Source organism: Pararge aegeria, chromosome 16 (assembly GCF_905163445.1).
Source record: "Pararge aegeria chromosome 16, ilParAegt1.1, whole genome shotgun sequence".
Taxonomy (NCBI): Eukaryota; Metazoa; Arthropoda; class Insecta; order Lepidoptera; family Nymphalidae; genus Pararge; species Pararge aegeria.
This window is the reverse complement of record NC_053195.1, coordinates 8,798,642-8,818,758: the sequence shown is the minus strand read 5'-3', so window position 1 is coordinate 8,818,758 and position 20,117 is coordinate 8,798,642. Positions and strand designations below refer to the sequence as shown.

Sequence of the window (20,117 nt, the reverse complement as noted above, 5' to 3'; positions counted from 1 at the left end):
ATGGCGATCTAAGATCGATAAATCGAGTATCGAATCTAGCGATTCTTTTTAATTATATAAAAGAATCGCTAGATTATAAACCCATAAATTTTAGAAACATTTAAATATGTAGATGAACCGATTTGGTTTGCATAAAACGGATACAAGATACCCCTCTGTAAATCTGTATTGTGTTTAGTTTAAAGTGTCTATGGAGATTCCTGAAGCTATTGGTGTTCGAGTTTATATCGAACATCGGGCCTGAAAATCTTAGCAGATTTTCCAATATAATTGTGAATTTTCTATTATCTATGGTGATTAGTATTTTTGAAGTTTTAATTTTTCAAAATGATATGTGAACAAATCTGAAATTTATAAGAATTTAATACTTCAATCTTAACAAACTTGAATTAAAACAAGCATCCTGAAAGTTTCATTTTACACATAATTTATTTTAAGTCGGCCATGTCAGGTACCTAAATAAATTAATATTTTTTTTTCACAAGTTCTATAAGATCATTAAGTAGGTAATGCTTCTTCATCCTCTCGTCCTTTGTTCGTTCAGGAGTTGAGTTCGAGTTTTGATGCAATTGGTGTTTACAGATATTCAACCTTTTTTTAACCACAGGGTGATTAGGTTCAGATTTCAGTAAACTCTTGCTGTATGTATGTATAAGATAAGTAATATACTCAGCCAAATGGATAAATCATATAGTAAATGTTTAATTTTAAACCTAATTACCGTTGGGACAGTCTGCCAAGTACATGAGATTGATTTGTAACTTTTATTTAATTTGTTCTAATAGGCAGAAGGGATAGATCAAGATCTCCGATGAGGATGAATAGAAGAGACAAAATAATGGAGCACCATAAAAACGATACCCTACCTAATAGCGTGATGAACCCTATGATGATGCAAAACATGATGATGCCTCAAGGTAAAGTTCCATTCTAATATATACCTCATTGCAATGGGTTGGGTGGGCTTGTAATGATAGTGTGAATCAGTACATTTTCAGTCTTACATCAGTACTTAATGAACTGTAGGTAAGAAATATATAATACATTATACAGCCCTAAATACAAAATGGGCTGTATTCATGGAGTAGTATTACATCTTCTGAGTTGTAAGAGTTTTTTTTATGGTAGAGCTCGGAGCTTGTCTGGGTAACTATTAATGATATGCTTATTTCTGTGGTGATCCTGTCTGAAGAGTGTGGTTGGTTCATCAATTATAACTTTAAGAAATTATTTTTTAATCATCTTTGTGCAAAAGTGATTTAACAATTTTGTAAATATATAAATTTAGACTAGCAGCACTTGCGGCCTCACTGTATCCAAAAGGGCTCCTGATTTAGAAAGTACTACAACATAAATACAGTCATGTCTTCTTTTGTGCAAGTGCAGATTGATGGACTTCACAAACCTTTGAGATCATTATGGAGAACTGTCAAGAATACAAGTTTTTTATGAAAATTTTCCTTCACCATTAAAGCAAGTTAGGGTCATTTCGCCTGTTTGCGTCCACTTAGTGGAGTTGTTAGGTTTGAACGTGAAAAAAAAAATGTCCGTGCGGTATTTTTTAATCAAATATGGTTGTAATGTAGTCCCTATATAGTCTTGTCAAGTTTAATGCACAGTTTTGGATAACGCATCTGATGTTTTATTCTACACAGGTACAAATAGCTGAAACAGGCGATTTTCCCATTTTGCGTCCACAAAATCCAGATTGCGTCCGCCTGTGGACCAATTGGCGTCCACCTGTTTAGAAATAATTAGGAAGGGAAATAGGAAATAAAAAAGGGAAGCTTGTGATTTTAATCAAAACATTTATTTAATACCTAATTGCTGATATCATAAAAGTTAACATAAATTGCACTTCAGGATATTTTTTTTTTCTCCTCCAACTAACTCCATTAATAGATTCACTATTATTTCGAATATCATGTCGATGGCTTTATACGATTCTATTTTACCATTTCGGTACAAAGCCTTTAAAATTGGCCAAGTGCGAATCGGACTCGCACGTTCCGTGTTTTATTTAATTTTTTAATATTTATTGTTATAGCGGCCATAGAAATACATCATCCATGAAAATTTCAACTGTCTTACTATCACGATTAATGAGCTACAGCCTGGTGACAGACGAACAGCGAAGTCTTAGTACTGGGTTCCTGTTTTTACCCTTTGGGTAAGGAACCCTAAAAATGGAACAAAATTCAAATATTGGCAAATACACAAAATAATTTTCGTATAATAATTGTATATTTTTAGGTTAGGTAGGTTATAAAGAGTATGTTTAAATAAAATTATATAAATTTTACTCTATTATTTTCGTGTGATAAAAAGATGGACGCAAAATGTTATAGGGTTATGTAGGAAAACTGTGCGTCCAAGTCTGATTTTTGACATTCATTATCTTTTTTTATATTTCTAATAATATGGACGCAAATCGGCCATCATATTATGCATGTTAATGTTGTTAAACTTGATAGGAAGTTTATATTGTTTTTCCCATGTTATCGTATTTAATTAAACATATTACTGAGAAATAGTTAGAGTAATCTGCGTCCACAGCGGACGCAAAGTGGTTTTTTTATAAATATTATGTACCAGTTCGCGTCCACCTTATATAAAACTGTCAGTAGAAAAATATAAGCACAAACATCGTTATTCCTATAGTGTGGTTCACAATTAAGGTCTAGGGATAACAAAGTATTCAAAATTTCACATAAACACCTTAAATACTTACCGTGAAAAGTACAGCTGCTCACTATTTTTTTTACAACAGATTCGCGCGTCAGCACTTGTTGGTTGCACACGCAAGATTAGTTTATTTTTCATTAAATTTGGGTTGCACGCACAGATCTTTTGTTTGTGTGTGAGTACCTGTCATAGGTCCGAACATCAATAGAAGCGCTCTTGTTTAGATTGGTGTGTCGGTATTGTTATTTTTCACTGTTGTAAAACAGTGTACCGTCGTTTGGACGCGAATTGGGCGTCGGACGCGAAAAGGCGAAAAGACCCTATATTTAATTATTAAAAGGCACATACCTTACAAAAGTTAAGAGGTACAAGGGTAGGGTACTTTCGCACTCTGCTGCCAAAAGTGTAGCTAGGCTATAAACAATCTCACAACTCAATATTACATACTTTTAGTAGACCTTAAAATCAGATTTTCCAGAATTTTATGAATATGCTTGAATTGTATGAGCACTATAAATTAAAGTCGCTAAAGCAGTAGTTGCCTGTTTTCATTAGTACAAATATATATTGCTCATTTGCTGATAACAGATTGAAAATATTTTTAATCAACATAGTATTGTTCCCTCCAGTAAAATCATTATCAGACTTACAACAAAAAAAAAGAGGAGATTATCAGGTTGTATTCATTTTTGTTATGAGGTCGAGAAAATGAGGAACTCAATATTATAGGGACACATAGGTGTCTGATAGGTACTTAAGTTACTTGAGCATGCTTGCTTGCTTTCGAAAAGCACCATTTGCATTTTGTCAAGTGACACTGAGGTGCCAAGAGAAGTCTTCAACCAAATTCGGGAAGTTTAAAGAAAATTTTGGAAAGGATATGAGCAGCTTACATTTGGCTATTAAAACTTAGATAATTGCAAATCTAGCCAATAAAATGCGTGGGATTGAAATTATTGTTTTTTCAAACAAACTCGGGTTTTTTGTTATTTTTTTTTAGATACATTTGATCATTGTCGTATTTGTGCTTTACATGAAAACAAATTATTTATTTATATAATATTATTCCTGTGATCTTACAAAAATTAATTATCTTTGTACCAAAGGAAACATGATGATGCCTGCTGGAATGTTCAATATGATGATGCCAAATGCTATGATGAGTAACAGTATGTTGCAAACAACAGGGATGGAAATGCCTGCATTACAGCCACAGATTGACATGTCCGCCATGGGGTCTTCTCAGCCAATGCAGCCACCTGGTCAACCTATGGACATGGGGTTAATGAGAGGTGTAATGATGGACCCTCTGATGGGGATGTTTCCCAATGTTACTGGCGAAGGTCATAAGGAAATAATTCTGAAACATTGCAAACTAATGCCCCCAACAGATGACTCTCCCCATCCACCACGTCGTGCGCGACCACCAGGGTGTCGAACAATCTTTGTTGGTGGTCTACCTGAACTGATAAGGGAGAGTACTGTTAGAGAAATTTTTGAACGTTACGGCAGAATTCATATATTGAGACTGTCAAAAAAGAACTTTTGCCATATTAGGTTTGATAGGGAAAGTTGTGTAGATGTAGCCATGACTATATCTGGTTATAGGATTAAACTCTTAACCAAAGATAGGGATGATAAAGATGATGATGATGATGATGATGATGTTGTTAATGATGATGATGATGATGATGATTCCCAAGCTACTAATGGCTGGCTTCATGTGGACTATGCTTTGGTATGTCAAAACAAATTGTAACTGTAATGCCATTCATCTAACTAAAGCGTATTTGACAAATAGTTTTAATTTTTTAGAGCAGAGATGATCAGAATGAATATGAGAGACGTCAACGTCAAGCATTTAGAGTGCAGCAGCAACAAATGCAACAGCTGACAGCGCAGCAGGAAGCGATAGCCTGCCAAAGCATGAACTTCTGTCGTTCGCCGTCACCATTGCGAATACAACTATTCTCAAATGCAGCCATGGTTCAGTTAGCTGAAAAAATTAAAAGCGAAGAACATTTCGCAAATACACTTCCTGTACGTAGCAAATTTTGCAGACAATAATGTTGTATGGCTATATATATTTTTCAACAACTTGATTACTTATTCCAGACATTAATTTCATGGTTAGAGCGTGGTGAATGCTCGAAGAAAACTTCCAATCAATTTTATTCCATGATCCAAGCTACAAACTCGCACATTCGAAGGCTCTTTGGCGAAAAAATGCAGGCAGAGGAAGAATTGCAAGAGTGTAAAGAAAGGGTGAAAACTCATATACAGAATGTGATTGACCAACGTAAGTATTAAAAAAAGAAGAGCACACTTATTACCTAGTCATTCTGCCACCTGTTTGGTGACTGATCAATGGTCAATCTCATCTCTCTCTAAAGTTGCACCATAACCATAATTACTCTTGATTGTTATTGTTTCTGAGGTAAGACATTGAGACTACTGGGCTTTAAAGCTTAACTTAATATTTTGATAAAAGTCAAGTATCTCTCTCTAACTATTATAAAACTATTCTCTGGTCTACTCAACCGCAATGGTAATTCTTGGACGAAAGGTCATCTGTACGGGACGGGAGTATTGCCATTAGTTTAATAGATCTCTCTAGGTAATTTGAAGAGTCAGTGCATCAGGCACATTTACATAAACGAAGGGGTGGGACACGTCTCATGCATCGCGTCTCACGGATATGGCCCATATTACACCATCGTTCTTCGAAAGAGTTACGTTAACGGATGGAGATGGATATGGTCGGATCGGGAATGCTTCAAAACGCAGGAAGCAGAATGCTGATTTGGGTATTATTATTATTGTATAAGCTCTGAACACCAATTGGTGTGCTGTCAGTCACAACTATAATTTTCTCTTGAGCTGGGCTTACTGCGCTTCCGACGGGTGATCAATTTCGAAAGCTTTAGAAGTGGAAATTATACTATAACCTGCAACCGTTGCATACAATACGATATACCTACTTGTATGTAAGGAAGTACGGACGTGTCCCACGCCAAGATTGTAAGTCTTAAATGCTTTCACAAATGTTATAATCTGAAGGATTAAAGAAGCCATTTTACAGTGCATTCAAACATTTAGTTCACCTAAAATTTTTATGACATTTGTGAAACGACCCATCTGTGTGGTGGACACATGTGTTGTTGGTGTTTCGTAATAAAGACAATTGCCATTTGATTAGACAATTTTGTGATTATGTAATTTATTTTATAAGTACTCCTGTAATGTATTTTTATATCCCTATGACAATGGTATAATTGTTTTCAATGCGATGCACTAGCGATGAAATCTCCGGTAAGTCTTCGAGACGTGAAAGTTCTACGCGACGAGACGTTTATGCAAGTATGGCGACAGCCGTGGGTACACAAAAAAGTGCGATTTAATCCAACGTACAGTGCATTCTAAAGGCTGTTGGTGTCACGATATTACGGTATGTTTCTCGAGCGACCTCTAAATATAAATTCTTTGTGAACCTCAGTCGAACAGGTGGCGAAAGTGTTCCATGCAGCCACTCATCAACGCGTTTGGGATCACTTTACTAAACCTCAGCGAAAGAACATTGAAACATGGCAAAAAATGACACAGGTAACTGATTGAAACTTAATAAGGCTGTTGGGATGTCTTTTATATAATGTATGTGGTACATTGGGCTGTAATCGTTATTGTAACTATTTGTAGTGAATATATTCCACTAATAGTTAAGGAAGTCTCAGCATAAGTTTTAACTTAAGTAATACTAGTAAGTATAAAAAGCATCACTGAAAAACGGCTGTTACCAGGTAAAGTAAAAAGGTCAAAATTAAATATACTATTTTTATCTTATTATTTAAATTTGTGTATTTTGTTTAGAACTAAAATTAAAATTTTAACACAAATTCTTATAAGATTTAAAATAAAGAATATCAAATTTGTATGCTATTTTTTTAATTGTTAGCATATAATTTGTAAGAATTTGTGTTAGGCTAATAAGGAAAAGTTACAGCAACTCATTATTTTTAGGAGTTTAATACTGTGAAAGAGGAATTCCGCGAAAAATTTTTTAGTGACGAATCAGACTTTAATGGATACAATAAAGCAAATAGTTTTGATTTTATTGATGAAGCACAACAATTAAAGGTTAGTCTACTTGCATGATTTTTCTTATTTTGTTTCTATTTTTGTAACATAAAGTTCTATTTATTACTTCCCAGGTTTCGCTCTGCAAGCAATGTATAACCTTATATTTTGCTGACCCATTTCCATGTTATTGTTAAGTTTCCATAGTTTCCATTATGGAATATTGTTGTTAGTGATATAATCAAGGATCGACGGCTAAACGTGTTCTGAGGAACGTGTTTGACAGCGCTAACTTTTGCTGATTTTATTTAAAAGGATAACCGTATAATTTAATATAAAAAAATAAATTACGACAGTACACAAATCGCCCTGTAGCCCCAGTAGAAAGCGTAGCTTGTGTTATGGGTACACAGATAGGTGATGAAATTTTATTTACATTTTCCAGTCTTGGGATCGGTCGTAAAATCTTAAGGAAAAAAACCACTCTGATGAAAGATCTCTAAGGACACGGTTTAGATTGGTCCAAGTCCTAATCAGTTTATGATTTCATTACCACAATGTCGTTAGGTGACTCAAAGTGAAGTTAAGCCAAAAATAACCAAAATAATTCTAAGCCAAATTATTTTTTCTCTCATACTATACCATTGCTTCATTGGTTTGCCTTAAACTGTTATTTAAAGTGCTACTGAGTTAACTAAAACTAGTAGCTTTTATTTTACAGAAAGAAAATGAGAGCCTTCGATTCCAACTGGAAGCATACAAAAACGAAGTTGAGGTTATAAAAGCTGACGCCCAGAAAGAAATAGAAAAATTCAAAGCCCAATATATAGCACGTCAAGCATTACAAGATTCTCTGGAGAATAAGGTACAATATTTATTCGACACAATAATATAACTTGTGGGCATATGTGATATGGCAGTTTATGTTATACTAGCTGACCCGCGCAACTACGTCTGCACTGAATCGGGAGGTTTTAATATCTTAAAAAAAACCTAGAAACGAATTGCACCATACCAAACCATCCATCCATACATACATCCTCACAAACTTCCGCTTTTATAATATCAGTAGGATGGTACGCATGCATTCGATCGTACCATATGTTTTGCGACCTGCTAGTATCTGTGAAGATTTATGTCCTTTATCTCCGACAATATTTATCAGATATTCATTAAAATTAGACAATACATGTATGTATTATGTTAGTATACACTTTCAAATAAAAAATGAATTATTAAAATCAGTTCAAATTTAACGGAAATCTATGAAGAAAAATTGATAAAAAATTTCATCCTACTTATTGTGTTTATCGGGATATGTTGACTCGGAATACCAGCTACCACTATACCAAATTTTATTAAAATCCGTTCAGTAGTTTTTACGTAATGCCCGGGCAGACAGACAGACAAAAATCTGTTTTGGACTTGGTATCGATTATAAAGCATCCCCCGATCAAAAGTTTCAAAATAAATTAAATGTACAGAAATCTTCCAGTTACAGTTTTATTATAAGTATAGATTAGAGTAGAAATTAAGTCTAAAGAAAAAATATGTCTTTCGTATAGCCGCCATTGCCGTCGCCCGTTATGAAACCCCCTCCACCACCACCTCCACCGCTACCTGATGACTTGAATAAGTCAAATGTTTCCTTGAAGGATGAAGTGGATGCCAAGTCCGGTGAAGCCAAGCTTATTGGTGTTATGTCGGCATTCTTACAGGTATGTATGTAACGTTTTCAGTGAGTATGCATATATCCGCAGTCCGCTATAATCGAGTCTTAGAGTATTTTAGTTGGCTAGCCGCTAGCGATTTTTTCCGCAATTCTTGACAATCTTCACAATAGGCAACCTGAAATAAATTGCGATTTGGAGTATACTAAGACTAGATTTCATTAAAACTAAAGCTTTGGACCGGAACACACTAAGTTTTAGCTTTTTTAACCAAGGCCTACACTGACTTATGATTTCAGGTGCATCCACAAGGTGCCAGCCTGGACTACGTGGTGTCGTACGTGCGCGCGTTGTTCCCGTCAGTGTCCCAAGCCACTATCCACCGCGTGCTACAAAAGCACAGTGGAGTGTTCCAACGAACCACCAGCGGCGTTGGAGCCAACATTGAGAACCGTTGGACGTTCGTTGCTTTCAAAAGTAAGGGTTAAATATCTGATTTACTAAGTAACTTTAAAATGTTACTTCCTCCTTCTTCATCCACGTCTTCAGAATGGACATGAACGCAAATGTAGGCAAAATTAAGATATAGAGGCCTTACCCAATGCAAAACGTAATGTGGTAATGACGGTACTCACCGGTAATATTCGCTTCTCAAATATCGTTTCGCGATCTTTTTTTGCGCGAGCATTTGTGATACAAGTGTATTCATGCACAACACCGTAATGTTGTTTTATGAATCTGTAAAAACGGATTCCTGAAGTTGTGCCCGTTAAAGAATTTTTGCTATCCAAGGCGCAAAGGTTTGTTAAGTAATGAAAGAAATTTATAATTTTTTTATTGAGCATATCGCTCACAAAACAGTTTGGTTTACGAACAAATGTGCATGCGTGACAAACGCTTGCGCAACGGATGCTTGCAAACTGAAATTTGCGAAGCGAATGTCCCCAGTCTGTCCTTAAGGTTTGAGGCGTAAAACCTTCGATCAATAATATACAAGATTTTTGTTAGTTTACTATTGAGGAAACCAATGTGAATACGTATTAAGCACACAGATTATAAGATCAGTACATTATTGATCGAAGCGTGAAATAGAACAAAAATTTGATTGTAATGTTTGGCGATAGAAACATAAAGTAAAGTAAATGTACTTCATTTATTTTATTTTAAATATAAATCTTCCAAATCTATCTTTTTTTTATTTTTAAATTGGACAAGACTTTTTTTTTAGAAAGCAGTTATGAGTTCTCTGTTGGAGCTTGCCTAGAAAATGCCTATTCACTCTTGCCATGAAGGAACTCAAGTTATACGTGGCAGGAAACTCTGTTGCCTGTAGGGCGTTCAACGTCCTAGCAGTACCTACTAGAAACGTGAAACCTATCCTTAGGTACTCACACATATATCATGTAAACTTAGGGGAATAGGGTGGAATGGTCCTTACATAGGACTGACCACCCGCCAAAAATAGCCGGCGTCCCCTCGTTAATAATAAATATATCATGCGAACTTTCAATTTTGCAATTCCCATGATTACATTTTATAATATTCTTTTAAAAAGTAAATTTAATTATACAATGTAGCATATGAATGCCCAGTTGATCATAATTTTACTGTTAGATAAATTATTATAGTAGTAACATATCGTCGTAGTAGGCAAAACAATGTATAAATATATCTCATTTTGGTTTTTTTATACTTTTTATTCCTTTTATAGTCTAGTGTAGTACAGTTAGATATTTATATTAACATAGCGTATGTAAGTGGATACTAATTCTGCCTTTTCTGGATTACGCCGAACTTTTCGGTTCTCGCATATTAAAGCTTATGCTGATCGCATATTACAATCGAAACGTTCGCCGCCGATTTTCCATGACAGTCACAATTTGATTTCCATAGAGAAATGCAGTTAGAAACGGGATTCAAGACTGCGGTGCTTGATATTGCGTAGCTCATCCGTAATATGCGATCTGCTTAAAACTGTTTCTTTTGTTGAATAATGTTGTAATCTTTAACATAATAAAATTTATATCATGAAATCCCGAGAAATGGATTATAATTAGTATAAAACCCTATTTTGATGTGATTTTATTTAAAATTAAGTAATACTTGTATAGTACTTTATTAATAGGTAGTTACATTAAATGTTTATTGTTAACAAATAAGTGACCGAGAATATTGTTTTATTTAGTTTAGTTACCAAAGAATCCTAGGTACTCTTCTCATTCGACCAAGAAGGTAAATCAAAATATACTGAGGTTTCCTAGGAGGGCGATATTACCAAACAACTACTGTATGGTAGCTTTGAGTGACGTCACAGGAATAATTCTTTTATTAAAAGCCGATGAAAAGATTTGCGTGCGGGAGAAATGGAATACTGACTGCCATTTTCTCTCGCAAGCAAATAACTTAATAACTAATATGAATATCAATTATATTATTATATCTTTTAGTTGGTCTGTGTGTAGAAGCAAGATGAATTGGTTTCCATCTTGTTTCACCATGCACCGTAGCATCAAATAGCGTAAATTTTCATGAATCTTTGCTTCACTGCTACATTTAGCGTCTTTTAGGGTTTGACATCACACTAAGATCACTATTTGGCTATTGCGCTTGCCTAGAACAGCCGCCAGATTATTTTATGTCTGTTGACTTTTCTGTTGTTGCGCTTGCAGATCGCTGACCGCCTGCATATATTCTGCGGAGGCCTCTTCTAGATCTTTGTCACTGAGGCATGACTCGCTCTCAGTTAGTTGTTGCCCTCCGTCCCTGTCTTGTCGCATTCGCAGTCTTATTTCTCTCATGCGGGCTTCAAGTATGCGTTCACGTTTATTTTCCCTTTCTAAGATCTGAAGGAAGAAAAAACACACATTTATATTAGTAATAATACACACAGTTATAATAGTAAATATTCTGGTGAATCTTTTTACTTATCGATTTTTAGTACTTAAAATCCGTGTTTAATTTTCTTAGTGATAAACTATTAAACTACAACAAATATTGTAAACGCTGGCTTAATGCTTATGGTAATATAACAACTACAATAACCTTTATAAACCAACTTTAAGAAATCTTTAGCTTAAATCCGTAGGATTTCATTTATTTCCTAAATCTTCAAAAATTATAGGTGTCCTCACTTGAGTCACTATTTTTTCAGACATCTATTTATTTAAATGTATCTATTGCAACTCATAAGGTGCAACATAACATACCATTCCAAAAAAAATATTTAATGATACCAAACTTACATGTGTCAAAAGTTGTTTGTCATTTTTATCGGCGGTTCCAAGATTTTGTGATAACTCTGCCAAGTATATAGTTCCCAGACTACTTCCGCACGCCACCAATTGACCCTGTGCAGAAAAGATACGGCATCCTGTTATCGGCATTTACAGGATTCGATTTCCTCCGTAAGCCCTGCTTTTGTGGGAGACGAGTTTAATAAAAAATTGCGTTGAAGTTTACAAGTAATCACTTGTTTGCAATCTCTCCTGGTGGTACATATCATACCTAATTTAAACAATACATTAGCGCTATCTCATTCCTCAATTTAAAACGAAATATTAAAGATTAACACTAAAATTTATTTTTAAACCCTCGAGCAAAAATATTTGACAAGTCTACTTTCATGACATACACAATAAATTAATTTTTAGTTGCGGCGAAAATCCTGCAAAACCTAGATACTTTTTCTTACTCCTTCATGTGGCCGAAGGCGCAGTAAAGGCTCATCACAAAGTTGTGCAGTGACTATTGGCGCGCTACGTCTTCGTAAGAGATCCCAACAGGATAGACAGCCATCCCATTGAGTCACAAGCAGAAGCGAAAATCTGAAATTTATCATCAAAAGGTTATTTTTAACAAACTAAACTTCTCTGTAGATATATTATTCCATGTTCTGTTAGCGCGAGAGGAATTATTTGCGAATTCTTTGGAATTACATTAAAGCAAACCCTAAATACCTTTTTGGACCTTACTGGATTCTTACGGATTTCTTACTGGTTCTTCACCTTATTGGATTCCACGCTCCATCTGTAAGTTTTGTCTTATGTGCATACGTCCAAAGAATGGAAGATTCTCGACAATCTTCGCTCCATACCCGAGCAGTCCAGTCCCCTACTGTTAGGAAGTTCTTTAAGAATGTCGGATTTCTTTGCAGTGCATAAACTGGACCTAAGTGTGCTTCGTACTGAAACAATTATTTGATGAGAATATTAATTAATACATTGTATTAGAACTTTCAGTCAATATTTTTTACCTTAGAAGGTAGCTTTTCAAAAGCTGTCTTTCCTTTTCGATTACCTCCTATCACTAGTCCGGTTTCAGTTCCAACCATAAATCTGAGAAATAAATGGGTATCATTCATTTATCCCAAGCTATTAAAAGATGATTAGGTACATTTCTCGTCATCTCACCTTGTGGGTATAGTTGGTTCGTACTCTAGAGCTGAAATACCCAAAGCATTTTCGACGCTTTGAGTGTCATTATTTGTTTTTACGGGATCTATTATCATTGAATCAGTAGGTTCGTTAATATTCCTGATATCCCACCTGTATAATTTATTAAATCATGTTTTAAACTAAAGTTAGTAAAAGTATTGCATTTTTAGACGAGGATGCGCTCGAACTTCTTGCGTACTGACCATTTTACAACACCGTCAGGAGATGATGAGAAAAACTCTGCTCCGGTTTTGGAATTAATAAAAAGAACATTACTGGCAAGATCTCTATGAGCTACATGCGGTGGACAAAGCGCGACAGCATCACTGCCTTTTCTCATATCCCAACAACCTACCTAAAACACACCGAACTATCAAATATCAATTATATTATTGATCTAAGAACTTTTGTTCTTCATTTATTTTACACATTGTGAAATTTCTTACTTATAACCACTCACTTGGCCATTCATCATACCACCCACAAGAATATGTTGATCGCGAGGGTTGTATTGTAAATCTAGTAGAGGTTGGGGAGGTGTGATTACTAACTCTGGCGCGTTTGCGTTTTCTGCAAGAATTTTAAGTAATTATTTTTATTAAATTATATTTATATTTAATTTTTATTTCATCGAGAGCTTAATTGGAAGAAAACATAATAACATAGTTAATTATATCAAGCTTCTACCTATATCCCAAATGTACGAGAACTGAGGTGTTCTTGCGTTTCTCATAAAGTTAACGTCAGCGTGAGCAGACGCTAAACGCGCTCCTTCGGCTTGCCACGACAATGAACGAACCGGTCTTCGATTTGCACCTGGTTCTCTATACACATTGACTGTATGACAACTGCTCCGTTCCACAGGTGGAATTGTGCCAAGCTCAGAATAATAGATTTCGTACATATCCACGGCGTTATTTTGGAGAATGTTGTGCTCCATGCTCTAATCATGAATGGAAACGATTCATTTATCATATAAAAATATTATTCATTTATTTAATTATATAAACGTCAAAAGCATTAAGTGATTAGATATAATTGTAATTTTGCTTACATGTCCGAGATGCATAACCGCGTGAATATATGCATCATCTTTCTCAATTTTTCGTCGATATCTTTGCATGGCTTCAGGATCGTTTGTATTAATATCTTTAGGCCAGCCACCTTCTACGTGATTCATGCCAGAAGTGGTATATTCGGCTCTATAAGTTAACACAGTTATCCAGTTAAAAGTAATATGTTTCTTCAAAATTACGATTGAAAGTAGGTACCTAATAGATGTTTAGTTGACAAGCATAATTTCTGGAGTTTGATAGATCATCTTTTGGTGGTTAGAGTAACGGGAAATTAACCAAAAAATATTAATCTCTTACCTTACGGAATTTACCCAATGTTCTGACATAGTTCCGGTATTCTGGATGCCAACGTGCACTGGATTCCTTAGTATGTAATTTTTGTACATCGCTGGATTTGATTGTATACTTACACATAGCTTCGGACCACAATCTTCGAAAAGTAATTGTCTTCCAAATTCCTTCCTACGTCTTGTGTACTCGTATGTAATGTCTGTTTTTTCTTGCTTTTCTACCATTTTGCCGTTTAGCTTAGCAGTTTGATAAAAGTTTGATCAATAAATTTTAAAGTGATTGTATCTTAGATACCACAAATATCAGAAGTAGGATAGTTTTTTTGTTTATGTAAGTTATTAACTCTTTATCTTAAATAAAATATTTAGCAATAAGATTTAAAAACATTAATTTAATTTAATGTTCTACCATAATGTGCCAAATTCGCAATAGAACTTTTTAAGTAATTAATTAATATAATGGTATTGGATCCGCTGGTGAAGCACGTCGTAAACATAAGACAATGAGGCGCGGTGGAGTTACGGCTATCTTTGTACTGCATTGTTCCAACAGATATCTCCAACGGATAGACGCTCTATCGCTTGCCGACATTGAAATGAATTGATCAACCTGTTCAACAAAATTAGGAAATACTTCAAATAATTCTCAATTGACTAAATGAGTATTGTCTAATGTTATCTGTATAATTGTAAATTTTCTTACAGTATAACCAAAAGCGTCTTCGACAACATTAACAGGCATTCTTGCGTTTAATTCGCCAGTATGATCTGCAAAACGTACCCTCAATTCTTCCAAATTTCCATCCCTACAGAAATATTACATTAAAAGCGCTTCGTTAATATTGTGATTAAATTGAGTGTTCATAACAAAATTTGGTCCTTCGAGCCGGAGACGCAACATAGTTCGTCATGTTTCTGAAGTCCAAATAAGAATTAAAACTACAATAACTAAAATCACAAAGATAGATTCGAAGTAGCGCATTTTGGCAAACTTACGGCACCACTGTATTCACTTACTTGGATGTCACAAACTCATCTAAATCAAGATGAGTGAGAAGTGCATGGAGTGCTGCGCAAAATGGAGCCCCGTTGCTGAGACGGTCTCTTATTTGAGATACGGAGGCTGTATTCGCGCGCTCTCCGCTCCAAGCGGCCCAAGCGGCAGCTTCTCCTCCGCCTAACAAAACACAGATGGGGAATGGGGAATGGGGGGCTTTACCGATTATGACTACAGTTCAGTGATAATAACCGTCAACTAAATTCTTGACCATACGAAATAAATGGTTATAAATCCGTTGAACGCGATGAAGCAGTCGATGGGAAAAAGATGGTATCTGTCCTCTAACGCATTTCTGTATTAATGTTTTCTTAGTTTAATTAAAATCCTTCCTAACTTTCCTTTTCCGACAATCTATCTTGTCAAATTCGCGACACTGCCATAGATCCTTTTCTTCGATAGTCTAGTAATTATTCTATTTTTAAAACAATATCAATGAGTAAGTATACAAACTATGGTTTGTTGATATATTTAATATAATCATCGGTGTTATCATAGATAAAGTACCTACTGTAATTCCCTATTTCCTAAAACAGTCGACGGAAAAAAAAATGTTAACAGATGGTATCTGACCTCTAAAGTATTTTTGTATTAATGTTTTCTTAGTTCTTACTCACGTGTGTTAGCCTGATTTCGTATATAAAGCCGCAGAGACTCTGCCTCAGGGGTGTGCGGCTGATGTGTGACCACGCTTCGGGAGCACGTCTGCACCCGCACAGCAAAACTACGCCATGACACGCGGACGTCAGCGATGAAGAGCACGCTTTCTAATGGACGCCATTGTTCAGTTCTGTGTTTTTTTAATAAGTATTGTAATCTTTACAAATGTCATTGGCGAAGTAAACTGTGCCGTACAGGCATGACAAAAAGCCATTAACTCAAAGAAGAAGAATCTTTAGAAATAATTTTAGTTATGATCAAATTTGAAATATTGTGTACCTACTACGCATCATCTTGTCGCCGCAAACTCACTCCGAACTTCATGATTTTTAACAAAACAATTGTAATAGGTATCAACTTCATTGTAATTTTAAACTACATTACATTTCTCGTGTCTCTTTATTGAGATGTGTATGGTTTGAGCATTTTTAGCCCACTCACAATTAAATTAGTGCTACTTTTATATAACTTAAAAGATTTTCGTGACAGACAAAAGAGTTTTTGATCTAGTTGAAGCTAAATAGCCGTTTAAATTTAACTGAAATTTGGTGAAGATATTCCGCCAAAAATCCTTAGGAGGAAGTGACTGGTATAAAGTACAATTTAATGACTTGCAGTAGATATACCTTAGGTCCTATTTATGTCCGGGTAATTTATGTTTTTGAATTAACACTTTACGTAAATGAATGTTAATTAGAATGTAAATTAAACTTTATTTGTAAATGCGTGCTAAATAAATAATGAATTTTGGTACCTTTGGATTGTATCAATATCAAATATATCGAGGATTAAAGAAGCAGGTGTAGTATTGTCCATTATTTCAACGGTGCATACCGTCATGTCAGTACCTTAAACAAAACAATAATTTACGAGCTGTAGCTTATATCGCTGAATCTAGTATGCGGTGTAATAACCGCCGTCTTTACTACCGCCGTCCTATCCCCTGGCAAGACAAAGCCGCTTCGCTCATTCATAAGAAAAGCTTCTAGCAGTTATAGCAAACCTGCTTTTGTGATGAGATTTTTGATTTTAAAGTAAAATATATATAAGGTCACCCTGCAATAAACATCAGTGTTTATTCCATCATATTCTAAATGCATGTCCTATCATTGTAACTATTTGCACACCGAGTTATGAAAGTCTTCAAACCCTCCAAATAAGTTCATGCGCATAGCTACTGGCTACTAGTGGTTCCTGCGCAAGAAAGTTTTTCATCTAAATACTAGAAAGCAGGTTTTATCTAATTTTGACCAACCTAACAAGTATTAGGACTCACAAATAAAACTTATACACAGTATCTTCACCGAAACGAAATCTTCTACCTTGTCCAGATAACGTTACCCGGACGTTTCATTCCCGATGTATTGTCTAATCCTAGGCTCAAAAATCCTAGCCTGGTGAACCTTCATGTTCAGCCTAAACGCTCGGTAACGCTGTTGAAACCCTTGTGATGGTAAGCCGTTACACAGTCCGAAGCAAGTTAGAGGTGAACGCCCAACGCCAATCAGCCGACACGGAGCACTGATATAGGCACCATCTCAAGAGTTTCCTCTATCTAGGTAAATCTTGCAATCACTACTGTTAAACGCCACTTTTCCTTACAATAAATAAACAAACGTGACGTTTGACAGCAGTGATTGCAAGATTTAGGTCTGTCGCGAGATAGATAATCACCCTGCGGGATATAATGACACCACCATGGGCGACTATATCACGCCGGGAAAGCATAACCAGAGTGCGCTGCTGTTGGGCAGACCAGCTACCAGCTTACAAGACAGTGCTTTAAACCTGGATTATATACCTGACTCACTTCGCGTCACGTCATCCTCGTCCAGCCATCCGCGTCATCTAGGGTTGACGAGGGTGACGTGACTGCTGACAAGTTCCATAACGTTGATGCGACATACATTATGTGTTAATATAGCTTACTTATAAAAAAAACAAACATTAAAATATAAACCTACCTGCTTTTGTTCTGATAGTTTTCGCAGGTTTCACAGCCTTAACTACTACCAATAAGTCTACGTAAACATTGTTTGTCTGTTCTGTAATCAATTAAATACAATCTATTTACATGATGATACGAAAGTATAAATCAATTGGTCTCGCAATCGTTGCCTATGAGTGCTTCTATGAATTAGGTGGAAAGAACTTAAAACTTAGGACTTCAATACAGATATATTATTCTTTACCTTATTTCTGATAAAAATGATTATCCGCTGCATACGAATCAGTAGTTTTCTCAGTGACGAAAAAAAATAACGAAGTTTCCTTAACGAAAATAATAAGTTAACTTATAAGATGAAAACAATTACTCTATATTATGTGGACATTAGATATTAATAAGTATTTTTGTAAAACGTCTAAACTAAGTTATTGCAATCTGAAGAGGAAATTTTTATCCTGGAAAAAACAGTCGTTTGATGAATAACTTAATAGGCATTATTTTTTGATAATAATCATCAATCACAGTCAATATTATTGACATTATTAGTATTGACAATATTTTTTACCAAAGCACAATACAATATTCTGCATAGCGTCAATAATATTGCCTGCATGCGGGCCTATTGAAAAATTGAAGTGTTGGTAAACAATTCTGTCAATATATACAAAGTTAATAAAATAGGCTGTATGCGGGCAGCCTATACCTAGGAAGTAGTTGTTAAAATATAGCAGAGAATAAACTTAAGTATTAAAATCAATTTAACCTGTAATTTTCATGACTTCTGAAAGACCACAATACCCTGCGCAAGGCTTGGTCGGAATATGGAGGAGGGGTAAATAAGAGCCGAACGTATCTCCGTCAAATATGCACATGTCGGATGCCCCTTCATTCAGTGACAAGTAAAATGGAGAAGTAGCCTAAAAAGTAAAAACATACAAATAAAAAAGATACTCTGTTATTACAGAAGTATCTTTTTGTTTGATTTGATACCATTGTTCGGTTCACCCTCTGTAGTGACATAGATAGATTTAACCGAAGGATTGACTGAGAAAACTTTTTACCCCGAGAAGCACCCGCCCCGAGGCTTTTTACTTATACATACACCTTTTATTTATTTCTCTCGGTACAGGTAAACCCTTGAGTGCAATCACCTTCGGGATAGCCTGTTACGTGTAGTATGGCAGTTTTGTGAAACGCATATCCCTAATCGGTTTCTACTAGACAATATAATAGTTTCTAAGACAATTAAGCGATCCGCATGTCTTAGTCGTAGAGTGGTAACTAGCGACCCAAAATTGCCTCTGACCGAGATCGAACCCGGGACCTCCCACCTAAAACCACAGCTCTTACCTCTTACCGCGCCAGGGATGTCGTCACAAAACTCAAAATCATATAGAACCTACGTTTGATCATCCATACTAGTAGATTGCAATGCAGTCAGAGGATAGCTATATTAAACATCACAATACACATACTACATATAGTTCTACATAATATTAAAAAAAATATTAATACTAAATGGAAAAAAAAAGAAAAATTACTTGCGGTCTATAAATTTCATTGTCACCACTTTTGATACAAATCTTTGGATTTGAGATAGCAACTGCAAAAAAAAAATAACATAATTCATTTATTATTATGTAATAATATACAAAGTTTACGGCAATACTGAAAATAGTTTAATTCGCAAGCATTACCAACGTCGCCTACAAGAAATCTTTCGTAAAATGTTGTAACAAAATATTCTGAACCCCAAACGTCCGCATTAATTGTATCAATATTGGAATCGCGTAATGTAAAAGACATCACTCCTCGTGATTCTCCATTCTTCTTTTTCGACCCTATCGTACGGGGACTATTTTTGGCTATAATAATTCCGACAATTAATGCATTATTAAAATTAATATTTAAATTAGAAAGGCAAACTTTTTGAACTCCCGCCATTTTTGCAAGACTTGAAAATGTGACCATTGTGACATAATAGTTCTGAAGAATATACAATCACTTCCCACGACCATGTGTTGCTAAAAATTAAAGATTACTAAGGAAAAATAATAATAATTTATGTTAACTTTTAGTACTTATTTATTTAATTTAACATTGTTTGTAAATTTAAAAAATCTATATCTATAGACAAAATTATATATTCATTTTATTTATATTCTCTTTGTGTTTCGCGGTTACATCGACGTTATGTTTAAATCTGTTTGCTCTTTGATTAGGT

General features: G+C 35.2%; 3 protein-coding genes across 4 annotated transcripts; 1 reads left to right on the top strand and 2 right to left on the bottom strand.

Moving 5' to 3' along the window:
- The first annotated feature begins 119 nt into the window (after nt 1–119).
- LOC120630467 (ecto-NOX disulfide-thiol exchanger 2-like) lies at nt 120–10,591 on the top strand. 2 transcript variants are annotated; one of them, XM_039899708.1, is made up of 10 exons: nt 120–293; nt 786–917; nt 3,792–4,423; nt 4,501–4,725; nt 4,801–4,984; nt 6,182–6,288; nt 6,703–6,819; nt 7,481–7,624; nt 8,325–8,477; nt 8,729–10,591. In XM_039899708.1, the coding sequence occupies exons 2-10, from the start codon at nt 812–814 to the stop codon at nt 8,915–8,917; spliced, it is 1,857 nt and encodes a 618-aa protein (XP_039755642.1). In that variant the 5' UTR covers nt 120–293; nt 786–811; the 3' UTR covers nt 8,918–10,591. The 2 variants fall into 2 exon arrangements, with proteins under 2 accessions (XP_039755642.1, XP_039755641.1); XM_039899707.1 differs by lacking the exon at nt 120–293 and adding an exon at nt 314–451.
- Nucleotides 10,592–10,966: 375 nt separating this feature from the next.
- LOC120630454 (dynein intermediate chain 3, ciliary) lies at nt 10,967–14,508 on the bottom strand. Its single transcript, XM_039899692.1, has 11 exons — nt 14,236–14,508; nt 13,917–14,064; nt 13,550–13,805; nt 13,323–13,432; nt 13,066–13,217; nt 12,839–12,973; nt 12,682–12,763; nt 12,434–12,612; nt 12,121–12,253; nt 11,672–11,776; nt 10,967–11,272 (listed from the first exon to the last, which is right to left on the bottom strand). The coding sequence occupies exons 1-11, from the start codon at nt 14,451–14,453 to the stop codon at nt 11,063–11,065; spliced, it is 1,728 nt and encodes a 575-aa protein (XP_039755626.1). The 5' UTR covers nt 14,454–14,508; the 3' UTR covers nt 10,967–11,062.
- Nucleotides 14,509–14,659: 151 nt separating this feature from the next.
- LOC120630523 (meiosis-specific with OB domain-containing protein) lies at nt 14,660–19,837 on the bottom strand. The gene is made up of 9 exons (XM_039899774.1): nt 19,591–19,837; nt 19,435–19,496; nt 18,657–18,810; nt 17,910–17,990; nt 16,700–16,793; nt 15,903–16,075; nt 15,246–15,405; nt 14,932–15,034; nt 14,660–14,838 (listed from the first exon to the last, which is right to left on the bottom strand). Exons 1-9 carry the CDS (start codon nt 19,835–19,837, stop codon nt 14,680–14,682), a joined length of 1,233 nt encoding a protein of 410 aa, XP_039755708.1. The 3' UTR covers nt 14,660–14,679.
- Nucleotides 19,838–20,117: the final 280 nt, after the last annotated feature.

Excerpts from the sequence above, each read along its gene's own strand:
- LOC120630467 (XM_039899707.1), top strand. Across the intron at positions 918-3,791 it reads AAACATGATGATGCCTCAAG|GAAACATGATGATGCCTGCT; the intron begins GTAAAGTTCCAT and ends TTTGTACCAAAG. Across the intron at positions 6,289-6,702 it reads CATGGCAAAAAATGACACAG|GAGTTTAATACTGTGAAAGA; the intron begins GTAACTGATTGA and ends CATTATTTTTAG.
- LOC120630454 (XM_039899692.1), bottom strand. The coding sequence starts at position 14,453 with ATGGTAGAAAAGCAAGAAAAAACAGACATTACATACGAGTACACAAGA. Across the intron at positions 14,065-14,235 it reads CATTGGGTAAATTCCGTAAG|AGCCGAATATACCACTTCTG; the intron begins GTAAGAGATTAA and ends GTTAACTTATAG. Across the intron at positions 12,764-12,838 it reads GAACCAACTATACCCACAAG|ATTTATGGTTGGAACTGAAA; the intron begins GTGAGATGACGA and ends TTTATTTCTCAG.
- LOC120630523 (XM_039899774.1), bottom strand. The coding sequence starts at position 19,837 with ATGGCGGGAGTTCAAAAAGTTTGCCTTTCTAATTTAAATATTAATTTT. Across the intron at positions 19,497-19,590 it reads ATTTCTTGTAGGCGACGTTG|TTGCTATCTCAAATCCAAAG; the intron begins GTAATGCTTGCG and ends TTTTTTTTGCAG. Across the intron at positions 18,811-19,434 it reads ATGAAATTTATAGACCGCAA|GCTACTTCTCCATTTTACTT; the intron begins GTAATTTTTCTT and ends TTTACTTTTTAG.